The following is a 17,494-nucleotide window of genomic DNA, read 5'->3' on the forward strand; positions in this document are numbered from 1 at the left end:
CATGAACGAGTTTTGTTGATCCTCTTAGAGGTGGTTTGTCGGCTATTTACTGGGGGTAAATGACCATACTGCAGGTTTCAATGTCGAATGCCAACCCAACTGCAAGGGTCATTGGATGATGTTGGATATATATCTGGGAAGGCATACTAGTATTCAGAGCCTGAGGTCCAGACGGATTTGTGCCTCATTTGTACTAGAACATCGTAGAGATATGCCCACATTAGATCCATTGTTTTATAAAGCGATGGCCTCTGATGTGTAAACTGTAAAGGGGTTCATAAGAAGGGATGTGCAATTTGGCCGGGTGACACATTACCAGGTCAGGTAACCATGATGCGAACCTCCGTCCCGTCGGGCATACAGAACTACCAGGACATGCTATTGGATGGAAATGTCATTTTTGTTCGATAGGTTCCTGGGCTAGTAATACAAGCTAACCTGACTTAGTCTAGTACGCTTCTCGAAGCAGCAAGCGTCGCCTGACAACCGAGCTGCGGGACCCCTGATTGGCTGTGGGGGCTGGACCTCATTGCGCTTGAGCAGAACGATCTTGCCAAAGTTTCAACGAATCTCGAAGGAGTCGGAACCCGGAAATATCCATGCAGGCGGGCAATACGGACACGGATACGCAACATCCAGGGGTAGTCTCAATTTCCCCCACATCTCCCGTGCAGATTTATGCGAAGGAACAGCAGGGGTTGGCTTAGGTTCACACGTAAGCCACAGGCTGCACAGTGTCATTGTCTATTAAAATTTAAATCATCCTGCCGCTAATTAGATACTTGATCTACTTGGTACCCTGGTGCTTAACAAGTAACAACACTTGAGCAGCGGATGGACTGTGGACTGTCCTTCCTTACTCCCTCATCCTCGTCTCTATCTCGTACTTATTGATTGACATACTGCCGATCTTGCGTGCCTGGGGCCACCTGCGTACCGCCCAGCTGCTGCCGGACCTCCGCCCCAATCCAGAGCGGCCACTTTTTTCCCTCGCCAATAATTCTGCCCCGAAATTAGAGTTGCGTCTCCCCTGGATTCCGTTTCCTCTTCTTTTCCCTCCGCCGCCGCCGCCCTCTCGTCCTCGTCCTCGTCCCTCTCCTTCCCTACCCCAGTCGGAGACAATTTTTCGGCTCAATTGACCGCCCGACATGGCCTCCATCAATGGGAGCTTTGCCTCCCCCTCGGCTGATGCCGTCGTCTCTCCCAGGCTCTTTGAGCCCACCGGTCTCCTCGCCTCCGTCCTCGAGGGCTTCACTGTTTGGAAGGCCTTGTTGACTTTGTTTATCGGCGCCGTTATCTACGATCAATGTAGGTTCTTCCACCCTAGAAATGGCCTGAAGAGGGGACAAAGTCAAGCATCAATCTAACCCATAAAACAGTCCGGTATCTCTGGCAGAAGGGCTCCATTGTCGGCCCGGCATGGAAATTGCCTTTCATGGGACCATTCCTCCAGTCGGTCAACCCCAAGTTCCACGAGTACAAGGCGAAATGGGACAGCGGAGACCTGAGCTGTGTTTCTGTCTTCCACAAGTAAGTCCTATCCCTGCGGGATGTCTCGGGTCATGTGGATAAGCGCATGACTGAGAGAGGTCTAATTTTTAATGTATCTGTCCATAGGTTCGTTGTCATTGCATCCACTCGCGATATGTCGCGCAAGATCTTCAACTCGCCCACCTACGTCAAGCCATGCGTTGTCGATGTTGCGCACAAGCTGCTTGGTGCGGACAACTGGGTCTTCCTGGATGGTAAAGACCACGTTGAATTCCGTAAGGGTCTCAACGGTCTCTTTACGCGCCAGGCCCTCTCGTTCTACCTTCCTCGCATGGAGGAAGTCTACAACCAATACTATGCCCGCTTCCTCCGAATCTCGAAGGAGAACAACTGCACGCCCACTCCCTGGATGCCCGAATTCCGTGAGCTCATGTGCGCCGTGTCCTGCCGTACCTTTGTCGGCCATTACATTACCGAAGAAGCCATTCAAAAGATCGCCGATGACTACTACATGATCACTGCCGCCCTGGAGCTGGTCAACTTCCCCTTCATCTTGCCTTACACCAAGGCCTGGTACGGCAAGAAGGCCGCCGACATGGTTTTGGAAGAGTTCTCCAAGTGTGCCGCTAAGAGCAAGGCCCGTATGGCCGCCGGCGGAGACATCTCGTGTATCATGGATGCGTGGGTCAAGGCTCAGCAGGATTCTGCCAAGTATCGTGAGAAGCTTGCCCAGGGCGTTCCCGTTGACACCAATGAGAAGCCTCCCCAGCTCCTGCGTGATTTCACCGATTACGAAATTGCCCAGACCGTCTTCACTTTCTTGTTTGCCTCCCAGGATGCCACCAGTGCTGCTTCTACCTGGCTGTTCCAACTCATGGCTGATCGCCCCGATGTTCTCGACAAGGTCCGCGAGGAGAACCTGCGCGTTCGCAACGGTGATATCAATGCCCCTCTGACTATGGAGTTGCTTGACAATATGACCTACACTCGTGCTGTGGTCAAGGAGACTCTGCGCTACCGCCCTCCCGTCATCATGGTTCCCTACCTGGTCAAGAAGGATTTCCCTATCACCGAGAAAGTCACCGTGACCAAGGGTTCCATGATTATCCCATCGGTGTGGCCCGCCTGCCACGACGAGGAGGCCTATCCCAACGCCGACTCCTTCGATCCTGACCGCTGGATCACTGGTACCGCCGAGCAGCAGACCAAGAACTGGCTCGTTTTCGGTACTGGACCTCACTATTGCCTGGGCCAGACCTACGCCCAGCTGAACCTGATGGCTATGATCGGAAAGGCCAGTATGGAAATGGACTGGGAGCACACCCCTACTCCCCAGTCGGAAGACATCAAGGTCTTTGCTACGATCTTCCCTCAGGTATGTTATTTGTTCCTTGTGCCATTTAGCCCTCGGTCTGAAGCTGACGAAATCCAGGATGATTGCCTGCTTTCATTCCGTCCCCGCCCTTGAGCATTTCTGCTGTCTCGCTGAAGACAACAGGCGCTGTAACGTCATGTTATGCCGGATCTCTGGCTTGCTGAACCAAGGCAAGCGCCTGCTTCGTGGCTATGGGTGCCCACTTCTATCCTGGCGATAGAATGGTTGCAGGCATTTCTTCTTTCTCCCTTCCCTTCTCCAAAATGTACGTACTTGTAGTATTGTTTTTCTTCCCCCTGTCCCTTTGATTTGGACGTTTTGGGTGGAAGATGCGGACCGTCGACCTTTTGAGGTGCGGCTACTGGCCTTAATCCGTCCGGAGGCACCGACACCGATGACAGGGTGTCTGGAGTATATGATATTGAAACGACCCACGTGCCGGCGTCGGATCCCGCGATGAGCGACGCACTGAAGGGACATGTCATTTTTAGACCGCGGTACCTAGAATTAATTATAATAATGTGACATTTGAGCTGCTTAGAGTTTGCCAGCGATTCACCAGATCGTATGCTATCACTATTGATATCTTCACAGCTACAAGTTGAATAAGCATTAATCCCAACCTCTCCAGTATGTCAGCAACTATTCACGTCCAAAACTCTCCAATTTTGTCTTCACCAAACCACATCGACATATAAAAGCCAGCTTTTCCCCCCATTTTGGACTTTGTATCCCATGAACACCCTCTCCGACCACCTGCCAGGCACTGCTACATACTCAATATCAAACAAAGTATGCAAGAGTCGAATTACCCAGAGCTATATCTATCAAAACTCCCATATATTGAAAAGCGAGCAATGTCCACATAGGCCAGTGATGCAGGGGGGTTTGATCACTCCTATCCAAGGAAATGCGGATACACCGGTTGATAATATATATCTGTCTGCATGACGCAGCTTTCCTCTATCTATACTTAATACAGACCCTCTGTTGCTCATCAATATGAAATGGTCACCGAAGACGAAGTACTATCGAACAGATACTGTGGCTGCAACACTATCGAGTCTAGTCTAGTACTTAGAGCTTATGCGAAGAGACGCCGGCATGCTATTGTGCCTGTCGGAGCCAATGCAAAGGCAGGTGCTGGGTTGGCGTTGCTTTGGGTACGCTTGATATCGTTTATCGATTTTGGATATTGAGTGGTAAATGGGAGGGGTGTATACGACAACTATGCATCTAAGATTGATATCTATGAGTGGATGTGTTACGGACATTCAGGCAGCTCTGATATCTACATTTATATCAGATTGTCTTCAAACAAGTTGGCTATTTGTGTGTGATATTCGTTAAGCATATCCTTGTGAAAGATATCTATATCATGGGGATATCTTTGCTAGATGGGGATAAATGACTTAGTGTCTGTCCGGACTAGCAATGGCTGACGGCAAATATGCTCCGGCGATGCCAGAAACGATACCATAGCCAATCTTGAATGTGCTACTGGATAATATTGGGATGCTGGGTCGACAAGCTTGGAATACATTGGACGATGCTATTTATATGGGATACTGGTGTACGAAGCCAACTGAAAGCTCGATGATTGATTGCGAAAATCGATTTACTTCTATAATCCGGATACAGGGTGGGAGATTTGGATAAGAGACAAGTCTCATCTGATACAACATATTGCGCTATTTTCCTAATGGTCATGGCATATTTTATGGCTCTTGATCCTAACGAAATCTATGTGCCTGTTCGTTGCAATAGCAGCAAGCGGCGTCACCCATGGTTGGGGGCTGGCCTAGTTGATATACATCATCCTCAGATATGTATACCAGGGCCTTTCCTAACCATGACTTGGACTAGTGTTTCTTTACAGTTGATCCGAACTATTCCGATTGTCTCGGGTCTTATGAGGATCAAAGGGAAACAAGAAAGGAACCAAGGGAATTGCTATAGCTAGAAGCGAGCAGCTGCATTGCGTTTTGGATGAGCAAACTTATATTGGGATACAGTCAGCGATGGGGCCAGCGCGACGAAGAAGCTGTGAATTAGGCGCTTGCTAAACAAGAGGCAAGGGAGAGAGACCTTGAACAGTTTATAGGTGATACCGAAGATGGCGAAAGAATGCGCGCATGGTCATATAATCAAGCCGAGCAGGGCTTTTTCGGGGTTCATATGTATATGAATGTCACTGCATATCGATAGATATTTGGAAGTAGATTGAAGAGACATAATGTATATGTCGGGACAGTCCTCGTTCCGTCTGTTCTCCAGATACCAGCGGTATACCGTTTTGGCCTACTGGTATGAACGTGACAGTATATCCAGATGTATACTGTAGAAAAGGAAGGCGGTCAGCTCCGCAACTGACATCACCCGAAACCGGCCCTCTCTTCTTCTTTGTACTCATCGCCAATCCATTGCATCCGCCTTCATCCTCCCAGCCATACTATCAACCCCATCTACACCGGGGGTAAGTAGTAATCCTCCCTCCTACCGGACCAACAATATCCCACTCAAAGCAAATAATTCTCAACCCCTCCAACCAAGCTAACATCCCCAGACCATCCACCTCATCTCCGGAGTCAAAACACCACCAACATCCAACAAACCCCCAAATACTCAACCACTAACACAATGGCCTCCCTCCTCCCTCTCCGCCGAGCACCCTCCACCCTCCTCTCCTCCACCTCCACCTCTACCACCACTCTCCGCCCCATAACCACCACTCTCACCCTAACCCGACCCTTCAAAACCCGACGACCCTCCACCACCACCCCCATCACCAGAACCCTCCCCCTCACCACCACCCCCTCCTCCACCCCCGCCCCTTCTACCCCCTCTCCATCCGCCAAAAATCCACCACCGGAGCAGCAGACAGCGAACCCACCTTCCGCCAATGGGGCTTTGAAGACGTACGCCCCCTCCCCTTTCCCCATCCATCCCACCCAAACTAACACATCAATTCCACCCCAGATAACCGCCTCCCTCCCCACCACGACCCCATCCCCGCCCTCCACGGCCCAAAAATCCCTTATCTTGATTGACGTCCGCGAACCCGCCGAATTAAACTCTACGGGGATCATTCCCTCGGCGGTAAGCGTCCCGCTGGCGTCCCAGCCCGACGCACTCTTCCTGACGGAAGAGGAATTCGAGACGCGGTTTGGGTTCCCCAAGCCCGGTGTGAAGGGGGATGGGGAGATCGTGTTTTATTGTAAGGCTGGGGTGAGGGCGAGGGCGGCGGCGCAGTTGGCTGTGCAGGCGGGGTATGAGGCCGATAGGATTGGGGTTTATGATGGGAGTTGGTTGGATTGGGCGAGGAAGGGGGACGGGTGGAGAGGTGGGAGGGGGAGGATAATTAGGGTTGTTTGGGGAAGTTGAAGTTGAAGGATAGGTTTTGGTTTGGGGGTGGGGTGTAAATATGTTGGATGGGTGTGACGTGGGTGGGGTGGTTGAAAATTATTGCATAGCTGTTTTACTGGAATAATACACAATGTAGTATAAGATGTTTCATGCTGAAAACAATTCAACTAGATCCATAATTATCATTAACAAACAAAACCTAGGTATCGACCACGGCTTACTTTTCCACCCCTCGTGTCATGTACAGGCATCTTGCTTTTGATAGAAAGTCGTAGTCATTCCTCATGCAGGCTCTTTTGCTTTTTCGTCTCGAGAGTGCACCTAGCGTGCTGTCCCTCCTCCATGTCGTTACCCATGCACCGCATAAGGCAGCACATGTCGCATCAATCGCCATCTGACACCACGATTCCAGCCACATCATGGCTGAATCCGCCCCCGAGCTACACTCACGTGAGTGCCCATGGTTTGGAACTCGAACTGGTCGGCATCCCGGGCGACAGAGTAACCGTTAAGGCGATCACGGGATGTCAAAGACAGGCTTGAGCTTCTTGACGAGACCCCATTCCTCCATCGTGACGTCCGAGCGGTAGAATTCCTTCAGGGTGTCGATACTGGCACGGGAGATGTGGGAGTACAGCGTGTCCTTGTCTTCCAGCTGGCGGCCGTACATGGGCTGGTTGCTTCCCTCGATCTTGACGGCAACGGAAGGCTGACCCCTCTTGCAGACGTTGATGGCCTTGTGATCACGTTCGATAGAGACACTGGGCGAGGATTAGTGATGATTAAAAATAAAAAGAGCAAAAGAACTTACACTCTGCCAAGTTCGATGATTTCCTTCGCGCCCGTCTCCGGGTTGGCCTTGACAGCAGAGATAGGAGTGTGCAGCCGCAGACTTCCCTCGGCAACATCAACACCAATGACGATCGGGTCCTTCTTGTTGAACACAGCCACGGTCTTGAGCACACAGGGGAAGACGGCAAGCATCTTGCTCTCTTCCTTTCTGCGTTCCGTCAGTTCAGCCATGTGCTTGGTGAAGTCATCGAACAGGTGGTAGATGATGTCCGCAGTGAAGATCTTGACGCCGGCTTCCTCGGCGTAGGCAGCGGCTTCCTTGTCCACCTTGACATCGAAACACAACATCACGGCGTATTCCTTGGCCTTCTCCAACATGGTTCCGGCCATCATGACATCACGCTTGTACACAGGACCAATGGAAATGTTGGCAACGGGAATCTTGGAGACGCGAAGGAACTCAAGCAGCGCCTCCAGGGATCCAAGGGTGGATGCCTGCACACTGACACCACGCTGGTCACGGGAGACCTTGCTGAGCAGGTTCTCCAGATCGGACATGACCTCCTCCTCAATATCCTCCTCGTCGTCATCAGGCCCGACAACCATCAGACGGGAACCGGCAATGGCCTGCTCAAGGTCGTTGGCGGCAATCTTGACACCAAGAGCGGCCTTGACTTCCTTGTTGTGCACATACTGCGACTTGAGACGCAGTTCCTTGAGAGGTGCCGGCGTGAGCAGTGCTCGAATATTGGTTGCTATAGGTCCGTTGAGACCACAGAGCACGATTCGATCACCCTCGCGGAGGATACCGTTCGACAGGACGACGTCGATGGTCGTACCGAGACCCTCAATGACCTTCACCTCAAGGACGGTACACTCAACCTCCGACAGGTACATCAGGGAGTTGGTCATACGCTCCTGGGTCAGAGTCGTCAACAGCTTCAGCATGTCAGGGATACCTTCGCCAGTGTGGGCCGAGGTGGGCACCAGGGACACATTGCGGGCCATGGACTTGTTCTCGTAGAACAGCTCCGAGTTGAAACCCTGCTCGGCGAACAGGACCTTGGTGCGCTCCAGACGGGTGCGGAACTCGTTCTGGACGCCCTTGCTCTGCATGGCCAAACTCTCCTGGAAGCCGTTGTTGTCAATCTTCTTCCAGCCATAGAGACGATCGATCTTGTTCAGGGCAACGATGAAAGGCGTGCGGCGGTCACGAAGCAACCTCATGGACTCGAGAGTCTGGGGCTCGAGACCGTGCATGATATCGACAACCAGGATGGCAATGTTACAAAGGGACGAACCTCTGGAACGCAGGTTGGAGAAAGACTCGTGACCAGGGGTATCGATGACCAGGAGACCGGGGATCTTGAAGTCGAAAGAGCCATCCTTGTTCACCACGGCCGTCTTCTGGCGCAGCGCTTCGACAGGGAAGTAAGTGGCACCGATCTGCTGGGTAATACCACCAGCTTCACCCTCCTGGACATTGGTCTGACGAATCTTGTCCAACAGCTTGGTCTTACCGGTATCGACGTGACCCAGAATACAGCAGATAGGCGAACGAAGGTTGTCCTTCGAGCGGGCTGCCAGAGCCTCCTCGTGCTGCTTCTTTCTCCGCTCGGCGGCCTCGGCCTTCCTTTGAGCAATGGCCTTCTGTGTCGCAGACTGCTCCTCATCCTCGGAGTCCTCCTCGGAGGAAGACTCGTCAGAATCCTCCTCGCTCTCCTCTTCCTTCTCCGCCTCCTCGGCAGCCTTGCCGTTGGTGACGGGCTTCTCCTCTTCCTCGTCGCTAGGGGCATCCCAGCTGTCCTTCACATCCTCGGCATCAGCAGCCTTCTCCCAGTCTTCAAGTTCACTCTCCTCGCCGCCAGCGGCGGCGGCAGCAGCAGCAGCCTCAGCCTCCGCCTTGGCCTTCTTCTCCGCTTCCTCCTTTCTTCTGCGCTCCTCTTCAGCCTCGCGCTGGGCCTTGGCGCGGGCAGCAGCAGCTTCCAAGTCTTCCTCGTGCTTCTTGGGTCCCTTCTTCTTCCGGTTGTCGTAGACAGGGCGCTTCTTTTCGGCCTGACCCTCTTCCAGACCAGCAACCTTGGCGCCACCAGCTGCAAGCATCTGCTGCATGCGCCGCTCGTTACGCTCTTTGGCTTCCCTCTGGGCCTTGGTGAGCAGCTTTCCTTCCTTGCGGAGCTGCTCCTTCTTCTCCTTCTCCTTCTCCTTCTTCCGTTGGCGAGCCTCTTCCCTCTTCTTCTCTTCCTCCTCTTCACGAAGACGCTTCTCCTCCTCCGCAGCCGCCTCCTCGGCTGCTAGGCGCTCCTCCTCTTCACGCTGCTTCCGGAGAGCCTCCTGTTGCTTCTGGATAGCAAGCAGGTGCGCGGGAATCTTCTTCTTCTTGCCACCAGTTTCCGCCGCAGCAGGGGTAGGGGCGGGGGCTTCCTCTGCCTTCTTCACAGGCTCGGATTTAGTGGGCTTCTCCTCAGCGGGGGCAGTGGTCTTCTTCTTGGCAGCCTATATAACGAAACCCGTAAGCTTAAGTCAAGCACACGACGATGAACAAGCAATGAAAACCGTACCTGTTCCTTCTTACGCTGCTTCTCGCGCTCCTTCTTCTCCCTCTCCTTCTCCTTCTTCGACTTCACACGAAAGCCGCCCTCCTCCTCTGCCTCCTGCTTGGGCTCAGGCGCAGCGGCCTTCTTGGGCTTGGCCTTTCCAGCAAAAACGTCATCCTCATCAAAGGTACCCTCCTCAGGCTGCTTGCTAGCGAAATCGGCACCCTCATTGGCATCCTGACCGGCATCCTCGCCCTCGACGAAATCATTGGCCGGCTTTCCCTTCTTCGCCTTCTTGTTCTTGTTCTTTCTCAGAGCGGCGAGCAAACCACCCGAGCTGGCCTCCTCCTCGGCAGGAGCAGCGTCGGCAGGAGCTTCGGCCTCGCCACCGGGAGCGGGAGCGGACTCGCCCAGCTCAGCTTCCCAGTCCTCCTCTTGTCTCTTGTTTCCCTTCTTCTTGGGCGCCATATTGACAGATCGAAATTCGTTAGATGATTTGGTCTATATAGAATCTGTTGTCGGCGGACAGTTAGTGGAAAAATTGGTCTGGGCCAAGCGGTGGTGGCAGCCGTGATGATGGTGCGCACGAACCAGGAAGTATCAGCTTCTCCGGGCCGCGATCTGCGGTAGTCGGGAGGCAGAGAGTGGCAAAGATAAGCCCGAAGATCCTTCAACAAGGATCTTGTAGAATAGGAAAACGAAAGAGTGAAAACGAGCACCTATTCCCCCCTGTGGTCGATAAGGTCCAAGGCTGGAGACTCGGTGGGCGGGAAGGACGGTCCTTTGGGGTAATAAGAATTTTGGGCCGGCGTGGGTGGGGACGACGCCGGATTATTATGCGATGCGAGTCCACCGCCCCCCCCCCCGCCAGTTGGTGGCGCAACGGACACTGCCTCGCCCTTGCAGCACGCCATCACGGCCCTACGATACAGAAGCAGTTATTTGCATGCGAAATGGTAGATATGTACATAATACAGATCTATACGTGTATGGGACAGGATGTTGCCAAGCATGGCCCCCCATAGCCGAAAATGTACGTTCTCATCCCAGCCCTAGAATTCCACCAGGAGTATCTTTTGCAACCACCCCATCGCGCTCTCTACTGGATCCGTCATTTCTCCAAGCGCATCTCCGGCCACTTCAGCGAATTGCTCAAGGACTGTCTGTCCCGGTCCAATCCCGGGAGTAGATGTCCCACTGGACGTCTCCCTATTGAGCATGTGCATCAAATGACCAGGACCACGCAGTAGCAAGCGACTGAGAATGTCCCCATCGATATGCATTTGAGATGGTTGAGGGTCCATTAGTCTCATAGGGTTGCGCTGTTTCATCCGCCTGGGTGTAAACGGGCAGATGATCGGGTCCCGGATGCATAGGTTTTGCAGCAGGCGTAGGAGGCGCCACTCTTTTTCGCCAACAGTCAAGAACCGGTAGACGGTGCCATTCATGGCATTGCCGTAGAACACTTGAGAGCTGGAAGAAATGGGTGACTTGTTGGATCCTGCGTTGAGTCTCATCACGGATGAAGGAAGGTGTGCTTCACACAGGGCTATAGGCAACATCTTATTGCTCTCGGTTATCCCGTGTTCCGTCAAAAGGCTGACTCGGCCACCTCTGTTAGAGCAGAGAATAAGTTTCCTCTTCCCACCGATATAAACATGAGCGAGCCCGTCGTGCTTCTGCCGATCATAAGAATGGAGAGACAATTTTTCTTCTGTGGCCTTGAGCACCATAAGCGACTCTCTTGATGTGGTCAAGTAAAGGTAGGGCTCCCGGGCGGTTATGAGGATCGCTGGAGACAAGACCGAGTATCTTGCTGCTCGAACCCATCGTGTTTGTGAGAACTTCGGTTCCAGTGGTACGATTTCATGACCTGTTGAAACCATCAATGTGAACGCACCGTACGGCGCAATTGCGAAAACCGGCCCCTCAAACGAGTGGATGTATTTCACAGAGCATTCAATCCGTGACGGCTTGGACGGGTCACGGTATGCCTGCAAGAATATGACTCTGCCCCGGTCCTGCTGGTTCCTGCGAGATGTGCCAATGACAATGAAGTGATACTCCTCGTCACCTTTCCTGGGTGTCCACTCCAGTATGCAGCTGATTTTCTCTCCTGCCACTCCCTGGGGTCTCCAAGGCCGGGGTTCTTCATCCAGTGGATTCTCAAGGGAGTCCACTAGTGAATGTTGTAGGTCGGGGTCCACAAACTCAATAAAGGGTCGAGTATAGCGTTTGATAGGATCAGCGTCGGTGTCGTATGAAGTCTGAGAGTAAACCACTATTAAGCTCCTGAGATGTCGCGAATAAGCAAGTTTGCTAGCACTGCCCGGCAGATCGATCCTCCTTGGAACGGTCTTTGCTTCCTGATCCAAGGTGCAAACCATAAGCTGCCCATCTGCGACGCAGAACAGCGTGCCAGATAGACCATCCATGTCTTGGCTTCCCGAACTAGAGGTGGAAAAGCTATGAATGCTTTTTGGATGGTATGCAGGCTAAAATGGGTTAGGTCTTTGGGTTATTTTCGAATGACGATGGAGGCTCACATTATTTTGATCAGTAATCCATATTCTCTGAACAGTGTGATCGGCTAGCCCGCCAGCACAGGATGCTCGCCAAAACCCTTGTCCGCAAGTCAATAACGCAATTTCTCCCTTGCCCTGCACCTTTACAGATGTATGCCCTAGCTGCTCCGGTGTTGTCTGCTTCAATGCTGTATGTCAAGCTGGATTAGCAAATGCATCTATTTCAAGACGCAGAATAGTACTCACAAATAGGGGAATCAGCGCTTCCCTTCTCCAGCGATAGCCCGAAAGGAACTAGAATGCCGCTTCGCAGACCGCATAGAACGGTGTACAGTCCTGGACCAGCCTTCCTGATGACAGCAATGCTGTCAATGGCTTTCGATATGTCGTCCTCGTTCCCGACCATAACATTAGTTTCCAACAAGAAAGCGACGGTATCAGCTATGCTATACACCACAATGCTGCCGCTACCTGTGCCTATGAAGAGAAACAGAGAAGAGTCGAGTTCCTCAATGGTCATACAGATAGGCTCATTTTGGATCAGTAAGGGCGGATTCACATCAAGAAGTTGATGCTGACCATCACTTATATTGAGTCTCTTCACGTGTAGACGCACTTCATGCTGGGTTCTAACAGCAATGGCAATGAGTGAAGTCGGTCCATCGATCGCAGCCACCACAATCGTCTGTCCAGACTCGACATCAAGCCGGTAGCCCGATGTTTCCGGAGTTGCCCCAATACAAACTGACCTGTCCGTCACTTGGATGATAGCCCCCGATATAGTGCACCCGGCCGCCAAAGTCTGTGTGCCAAAGTCGAGTCCAGACTCTGCCTCATCAATAGCACACAGTTCCTCTCCAAAATCGGCAGGTAGGTATAGCAGGAGTGAGGAAACAGGGTCCGATGTTAGAACCAAAACGCCACCGCTGATTCTGTCTGGCATGGTCCATATGTCTCTTGTGCCCGACAACTCCTCCAATGCAACAATCAGTCCGATTTGTGCTTCGACGCCATGTCGAAGCTCAACTACAGCCCCTCGCGAGAACGAAGAGGCAGAGCAAACAAAAAGTCGATCGCCTGCGATGTCCGAAGATATGGCGTTGTCATTCTTCACAACGACGGAGTCGGTGACCGGGGTCCAGTTCATGAATTTCTGAACACATCGTGGATGATCCCGAGCCTTCTGAACGAATAAGCCGCCATCACCAGTTGTGCCTGCTGCAAGAAGCAGGTCACCACCTTCATAGCCGATATCCAAGATATCAAATGCGGCGTCAACATCACAGCAGAGTTGTCCCAAATGAGTTTGGTTTTCAAGCTCGCCTTCTCTGCCAATACCCAGATAGATGATTTCGCCATCCTCACGACAGAGGTAAATGTCATCATGCTTTTGGTTGTACAGCCAATTGCGCAACGGCCTTGCCCATCTGGTCCAGAGAGGTGATTTCTGAGATTCCCTTTCATAGACCGGAAGCGGGTATCTGCTAGGATGTCTCTGTGGGTCAAGCTTGTTTTGATAAACGGCCATTGAAGTTGTAGTGACGAGCAAGAAGGAAGACGTCTTAGTCAACGGAATCAGCATCGTCGGTAGCCTATCCTCCAGCGGCAAAACTTTCCTGGTCACCCGGGGTGCAGCCTGGCGCAAAGACTCGTTCGCGTCCCACTCGTAACAAACAGCATGCGTTAAGTGGTCTTGAGCAACCAATAGGATTAAGATAATCTTGTCACTGTCTTCAGATTTGGGGTACAGGAATTCCATCGCTATGATATCACCTTCAAGGCGGAAAAATCGCTCCTACAGAGAATACGCCCAGATTAGTAGCCTCGACGTATCTAGGCAACATTATAAACATACCTCTGCTATCGGATCGAGCTTGTTTTGAGCCATCTGGGACTGAATAATAGGCGGCTTCTCCAGGACAAAGACCCCAAAATAATCACACGAGGCACTAACGGCGACTGCGCGGGACCTGCAGATCTCTCAGTCTAGGATCATCAGGCAGTCCGGAAAGGGACTTACCTTGGTTCCACAGCAATATTGCGGCCAAATCGTTCGAAGGCGCTGACATCGTTTGGTAACGGGCGATGGTGATAGATAAACTGGCCACCTGCATTCCAGAAGTATAGGAATACTAGCTCTTTTGAAGCAAGGCTGAGTACCAATATTTGTGGTGGAAGGTCCTGATGCATATCTGGGTTCGTACGCGACGTCAGGTTGCTAGACCCGAGCTTCATTTCTTCCTCCCAAGGCAATTCCGTGCTCACGTTGACGACTTTCGCGGCCATAATATATGAGTCGAAGTCATTTTTGGTAGTGACCTCCTTCAGATCTCCGGATACAGCTTCTTTGATTTGCAAATGTCGTTCACCAACGAAAACAACATCATTCTGGTCCTTTCCTCTGAGATGCGCGGGGAGAATCCACTGGATTATCGGGCTTGATACCAAGGTATGTGACAGTAACCCGATTTTCGCTTGTGATGTAGAAAGAGCATTTTCAGTCTCAATATCCATCGGCTCTTCACTTGGAGTAGCCGCCAAACTATTCGCTGTTAAGCCTGAATTGCTCCTTGATGCAGCCATGGTAACTTCTCCAGTAACTCGAGGGAGCAAGAAGCAGGGTGGGTAGGGGATTGGAGAGAAAGGTTCCACAGCAAACGAGAGACCAGAAAGATAAAGATTGAACTATAAGGAAACGAGAGGAAGCGAGTCTGCAGTATCAACGACAGAAGCCAGAAGCTGTCGCTCCAGGGTTTCTGAGATCCTCTAGCTGATCGAGGAAGTCAAGAATGAGTGGGGGAAAGATTTTTCTCAAAGCTATGGCTCATGGACCTTCATGCTTGGGATAGTATGAGAATGCAGTTTCATTTCAAAGAGTTGATGAGGAAGTACCAGACGATGTGATCACAGGATGGAATGATACTAAATGAGCACAGGTTAAAGAGTAAGCAATCCGCAGAAACATAAATACCCTTGCGTAGCCTAAAGACCTACAAGGGATATTAGAAGTTCCTCCTCTGACAAAGCGGCACTCAGGAGTATGAGACTTACAAACCAATGGTATCTTCATTCAAAGACCTGCTGCGGGTGTTGGTGATATGTACTGAGATGTCTCGATTCTCTCAGAACCCAAGAACCCGAGAGCGTAAGAGTATACAATGCAATATAAGCCCTTGAGGCACAGACAACAAAGAGTCGAGTAGTCGTATGTTGGATTGGACACGATGGCCAGCAGTGGAACCCCAGCGGTTCACGGGAGGGTCAATTAGAAGCGAGTATGTTTTGGTTTAGTATGATGCCATCGGCCCGCTTCCAATTTGCAGCAATGTCCGCGGTCGTCTTTGCGAACCAACAAGAACCACTTAGGGTATGACAAAGTTTGCTGCTAACGAGTCAAGTAGAAAGTGACTATGGGACTGTGGGAACCCCAGCAGACCATGTAGATAGAATTTCTGGAGGGGCAGTGGATCGATCGATGCCTCGCCTGCTTCTTCGGGCGGTCGGCGGCGGTGCAGATCACGGGATCCGAGCGGGTGGTGGCCTGAGGCGGACACCCGTCCGCTTTGGGTTTGGCCGTGGTCGCCGTCACCTCCGGCTTTCCAATATCGCCTTTGCTGTCCCATAGATACTTCACTGCCTGGATTGCGACCCTGTCGAGGACTCTGGATGGGCTGGCACCGGATCGAACCCCAATACTGAATGTTGGCTATTTTCGAGATCTAACTAGGCATAAGCCCTGTTCATCGGTTGCATCAAAGTATAGACCACCCATCGTTATCGCTTATGCATCCGGAAACATAGTAATAAGATCGTCAAATTTGCTTATTCCCTTGACATTCCCTTCGAGAATACAGAACAGTCATTCCAGCAGCTCAGGGGAACTTACTGTCCATTTCCGATTATAATGGAGCATCAAGCCGAAAATAACGAATCAGAGCATACGGGTGCTGAAAAGGAACAGAAAATTGCCCTTGAAGACGAGTCCCAAGATGACGAGATTGCCAGTCACGTAGCCGAGAAGGAGAGTGCCATTCGTCAAGCATGTGACTTTCGTGATTTTGATGCCTTAGTCTCTTATGCCACCTCAGAAGGTGGCTTCCTGAATGACGATGTCCGGCGATTAGCTTGTAAGAGCTCCCCCATGCGACTCTTCTCCAACTATTGACTTTTTCTTAGGGCCTATTCTTCTCCAATGTGATCGACGTCGACAAGATCTTGATCTCACAGGGTGGGATGATCTACCGCCTCATGTAGACGAAGAACAGGTTCAACTTGATGTGAACCGGTCATTCGTCTACTATCCTGAATGTAGGCCATCTGTGACCCCAATCCTTCATAAAGTCTCTAACCTTTGACTAGGTTCTGATGAGGAGCTGTCTACCAAGAAGGGCGAGCTATCCAAGCTGATCAAGCAAGTTCTGCGGTGCTTCCCCATGCTCTGCTACTTTCAGGGATATCATGACATCGTTCAGGTTCTGTTACTAGTACTTGGTGGCCAAGATGCTGCAGCCGCTGTTGCACAGATTTCTCTTCTCAGGATAAGAGATTACATGCTGCCGTCTCTGTCACCGGCGCTGAAACACCTACAGCTGATTCCAGCGATAATCGAAAGGGCCGACCCTGCGCTACAGCGTCATCTCGCAGAGATCCAACCTTTCTTCGCGCTTGCCGCAACTCTTACATTATACTCGCACGATGTCCAAGAGTATAGCGATATTGCGCGGCTTTTCGACTTCTTGCTGGCCCAGGAACCGGTGGTCTCGATTTATCTCTTTGCAGCCATTATACTATCCCGCAAGAAAGAGTTACTAGAATTTTCGGTTGATGAGCCCGAAATGCTGCATTTTACCCTGTCCAAGCTTCCGAATCCCTTGGATCTCGATGGTCTGATATCGCGCGCGATGCAACTCTTCGACGACTATCCACCCGAGTCCTTGGCATTCGGGGCTTGGAAGCGCATTCCCGATTGCAGTGTGCTCAAGTCTTCGCGAGATCTTGTCAAGATCCAAACAACGAAGGAGACGGTCGGGCTTTTCGAGAAACAAGTACGACAGCTACGCTACGAGGAACGGAAGGAGAAGACGATTGCATTCCTGTGGAGCCACAGAAGGGCGATTGGCTCTGTGGCGGTCACCATCTTTATTGGTGCCATGTCGGTTTGGATAAAGAAAAGGGGATTTGACAACACGATATGGGCGTATGTCAGTAAATTCCATGGGGCATTGCAAGCTCGCGGTTATCTCTAATTTCCTTGTTTTTCCGCTCAAAGAAAACAGACGGTTTGAGAAAAAACCGAAGATGTATGTAAAATAGTGGACTTGAATAATAATGATAATAAGAAAGACTACATGTACAAAGTACAAACAATCAAACAGCTTCACTTCCACGGCGGACGGCAAAAATGCGAA

At 51.5% G+C, this 17,494-nt stretch overlaps 5 protein-coding genes across 5 annotated transcripts; 3 read left to right on the forward strand and 2 right to left on the reverse strand.

Moving 5' to 3' along the window:
* The first annotated feature begins 817 nt into the window (after positions 1-817).
* On the forward strand, positions 818-3,409 carry erg5 (C-22 sterol desaturase erg5). The gene is made up of 4 exons (XM_025614272.1): positions 818-1,308; positions 1,380-1,530; positions 1,618-2,866; positions 2,924-3,409. Exons 1-4 carry the CDS (start codon positions 1,149-1,151, stop codon positions 2,957-2,959), a joined length of 1,596 nt encoding a protein of 531 aa, XP_025472280.1. The 5' UTR covers positions 818-1,148; the 3' UTR covers positions 2,960-3,409.
* Positions 3,410-5,279: 1,870 nt separating this feature from the next.
* On the forward strand, positions 5,280-6,301 carry BO94DRAFT_530248 (uncharacterized protein). Its single transcript, XM_025610642.1, has 2 exons — positions 5,280-6,170; positions 6,194-6,301. Exons 1-2 carry the CDS (start codon positions 5,507-5,509, stop codon positions 6,229-6,231), a joined length of 702 nt encoding a protein of 233 aa, XP_025472281.1. The 5' UTR covers positions 5,280-5,506; the 3' UTR covers positions 6,232-6,301.
* Positions 6,302-6,355: 54 nt separating this feature from the next.
* Positions 6,356-10,343, reverse strand: BO94DRAFT_571101 (putative mitochondrial translation initiation factor IF-2). The gene is made up of 4 exons (XM_025614854.1): positions 10,153-10,343; positions 9,586-10,073; positions 7,044-9,520; positions 6,356-6,993 (listed from the first exon to the last, which is right to left on the reverse strand). The coding sequence occupies exons 2-4, from the start codon at positions 10,027-10,029 to the stop codon at positions 6,750-6,752; spliced, it is 3,165 nt and encodes a 1,054-aa protein (XP_025472282.1). The 5' UTR covers positions 10,030-10,073; positions 10,153-10,343; the 3' UTR covers positions 6,356-6,749.
* Positions 10,344-10,613: 270 nt separating this feature from the next.
* Positions 10,614-14,669, reverse strand: thtA (the record flags this gene model as incomplete). The annotated part of the gene is made up of 5 exons (XM_025607671.1): positions 10,614-12,056; positions 12,108-12,274; positions 12,333-13,881; positions 13,942-14,056; positions 14,107-14,669. 5 exons carry the CDS (start codon positions 14,667-14,669, stop codon positions 10,614-10,616), a joined length of 3,837 nt encoding a protein of 1,278 aa, XP_025472283.1.
* Positions 14,670-15,704: 1,035 nt separating this feature from the next.
* BO94DRAFT_619943 (TBC domain-containing protein) lies at positions 15,705-17,413 on the forward strand. The gene is made up of 3 exons (XM_025616902.1): positions 15,705-16,213; positions 16,263-16,394; positions 16,446-17,413. Exons 1-3 carry the CDS (start codon positions 15,991-15,993, stop codon positions 17,330-17,332), a joined length of 1,242 nt encoding a protein of 413 aa, XP_025472284.1. The 5' UTR covers positions 15,705-15,990; the 3' UTR covers positions 17,333-17,413.
* The last annotated feature ends 81 nt before the right edge of the window (positions 17,414-17,494 follow it).

Source organism: Aspergillus sclerotioniger (assembly GCF_003184525.1).
Source record: "Aspergillus sclerotioniger CBS 115572 chromosome Unknown BO94scaffold_2, whole genome shotgun sequence".
NCBI lineage: Eukaryota > Fungi > Ascomycota > Eurotiomycetes > Eurotiales > Aspergillaceae > Aspergillus > Aspergillus sclerotioniger.

What these genes read in the sequence shown, in the direction of transcription:
- erg5 (XM_025614272.1), top strand. Translation starts at nt 1,149, where the DNA reads ATGGCCTCCATCAATGGGAGCTTTGCCTCCCCCTCGGCTGATGCCGTC. An exon ending in TGTGTTTCTGTCTTCCACAA is followed by an intron (nt 1,531 to 1,617) that starts GTAAGTCCTATC and finishes ATCTGTCCATAG; the next exon opens with GTTCGTTGTCATTGCATCCA. An exon ending in TTGCTACGATCTTCCCTCAG is followed by an intron (nt 2,867 to 2,923) that starts GTATGTTATTTG and finishes GACGAAATCCAG; the next exon opens with GATGATTGCCTGCTTTCATT.
- BO94DRAFT_530248 (XM_025610642.1), top strand. Translation starts at nt 5,507, where the DNA reads ATGGCCTCCCTCCTCCCTCTCCGCCGAGCACCCTCCACCCTCCTCTCC.
- BO94DRAFT_571101 (XM_025614854.1), bottom strand. Translation starts at nt 10,029, where the DNA reads ATGGCGCCCAAGAAGAAGGGAAACAAGAGACAAGAGGAGGACTGGGAA. An exon ending in AGCAGCGTAAGAAGGAACAG is followed by an intron (nt 9,521 to 9,585) that starts GTACGGTTTTCA and finishes TTCGTTATATAG; the next exon opens with GCTGCCAAGAAGAAGACCAC. An exon ending in ATCATCGAACTTGGCAGAGT is followed by an intron (nt 6,994 to 7,043) that starts GTAAGTTCTTTT and finishes ATCCTCGCCCAG; the next exon opens with TGTCTCTATCGAACGTGATC.
- BO94DRAFT_619943 (XM_025616902.1), top strand. Translation starts at nt 15,991, where the DNA reads ATGGAGCATCAAGCCGAAAATAACGAATCAGAGCATACGGGTGCTGAA. An exon ending in CGATGTCCGGCGATTAGCTT is followed by an intron (nt 16,214 to 16,262) that starts GTAAGAGCTCCC and finishes ACTTTTTCTTAG; the next exon opens with GGCCTATTCTTCTCCAATGT. An exon ending in ATTCGTCTACTATCCTGAAT is followed by an intron (nt 16,395 to 16,445) that starts GTAGGCCATCTG and finishes ACCTTTGACTAG; the next exon opens with GTTCTGATGAGGAGCTGTCT.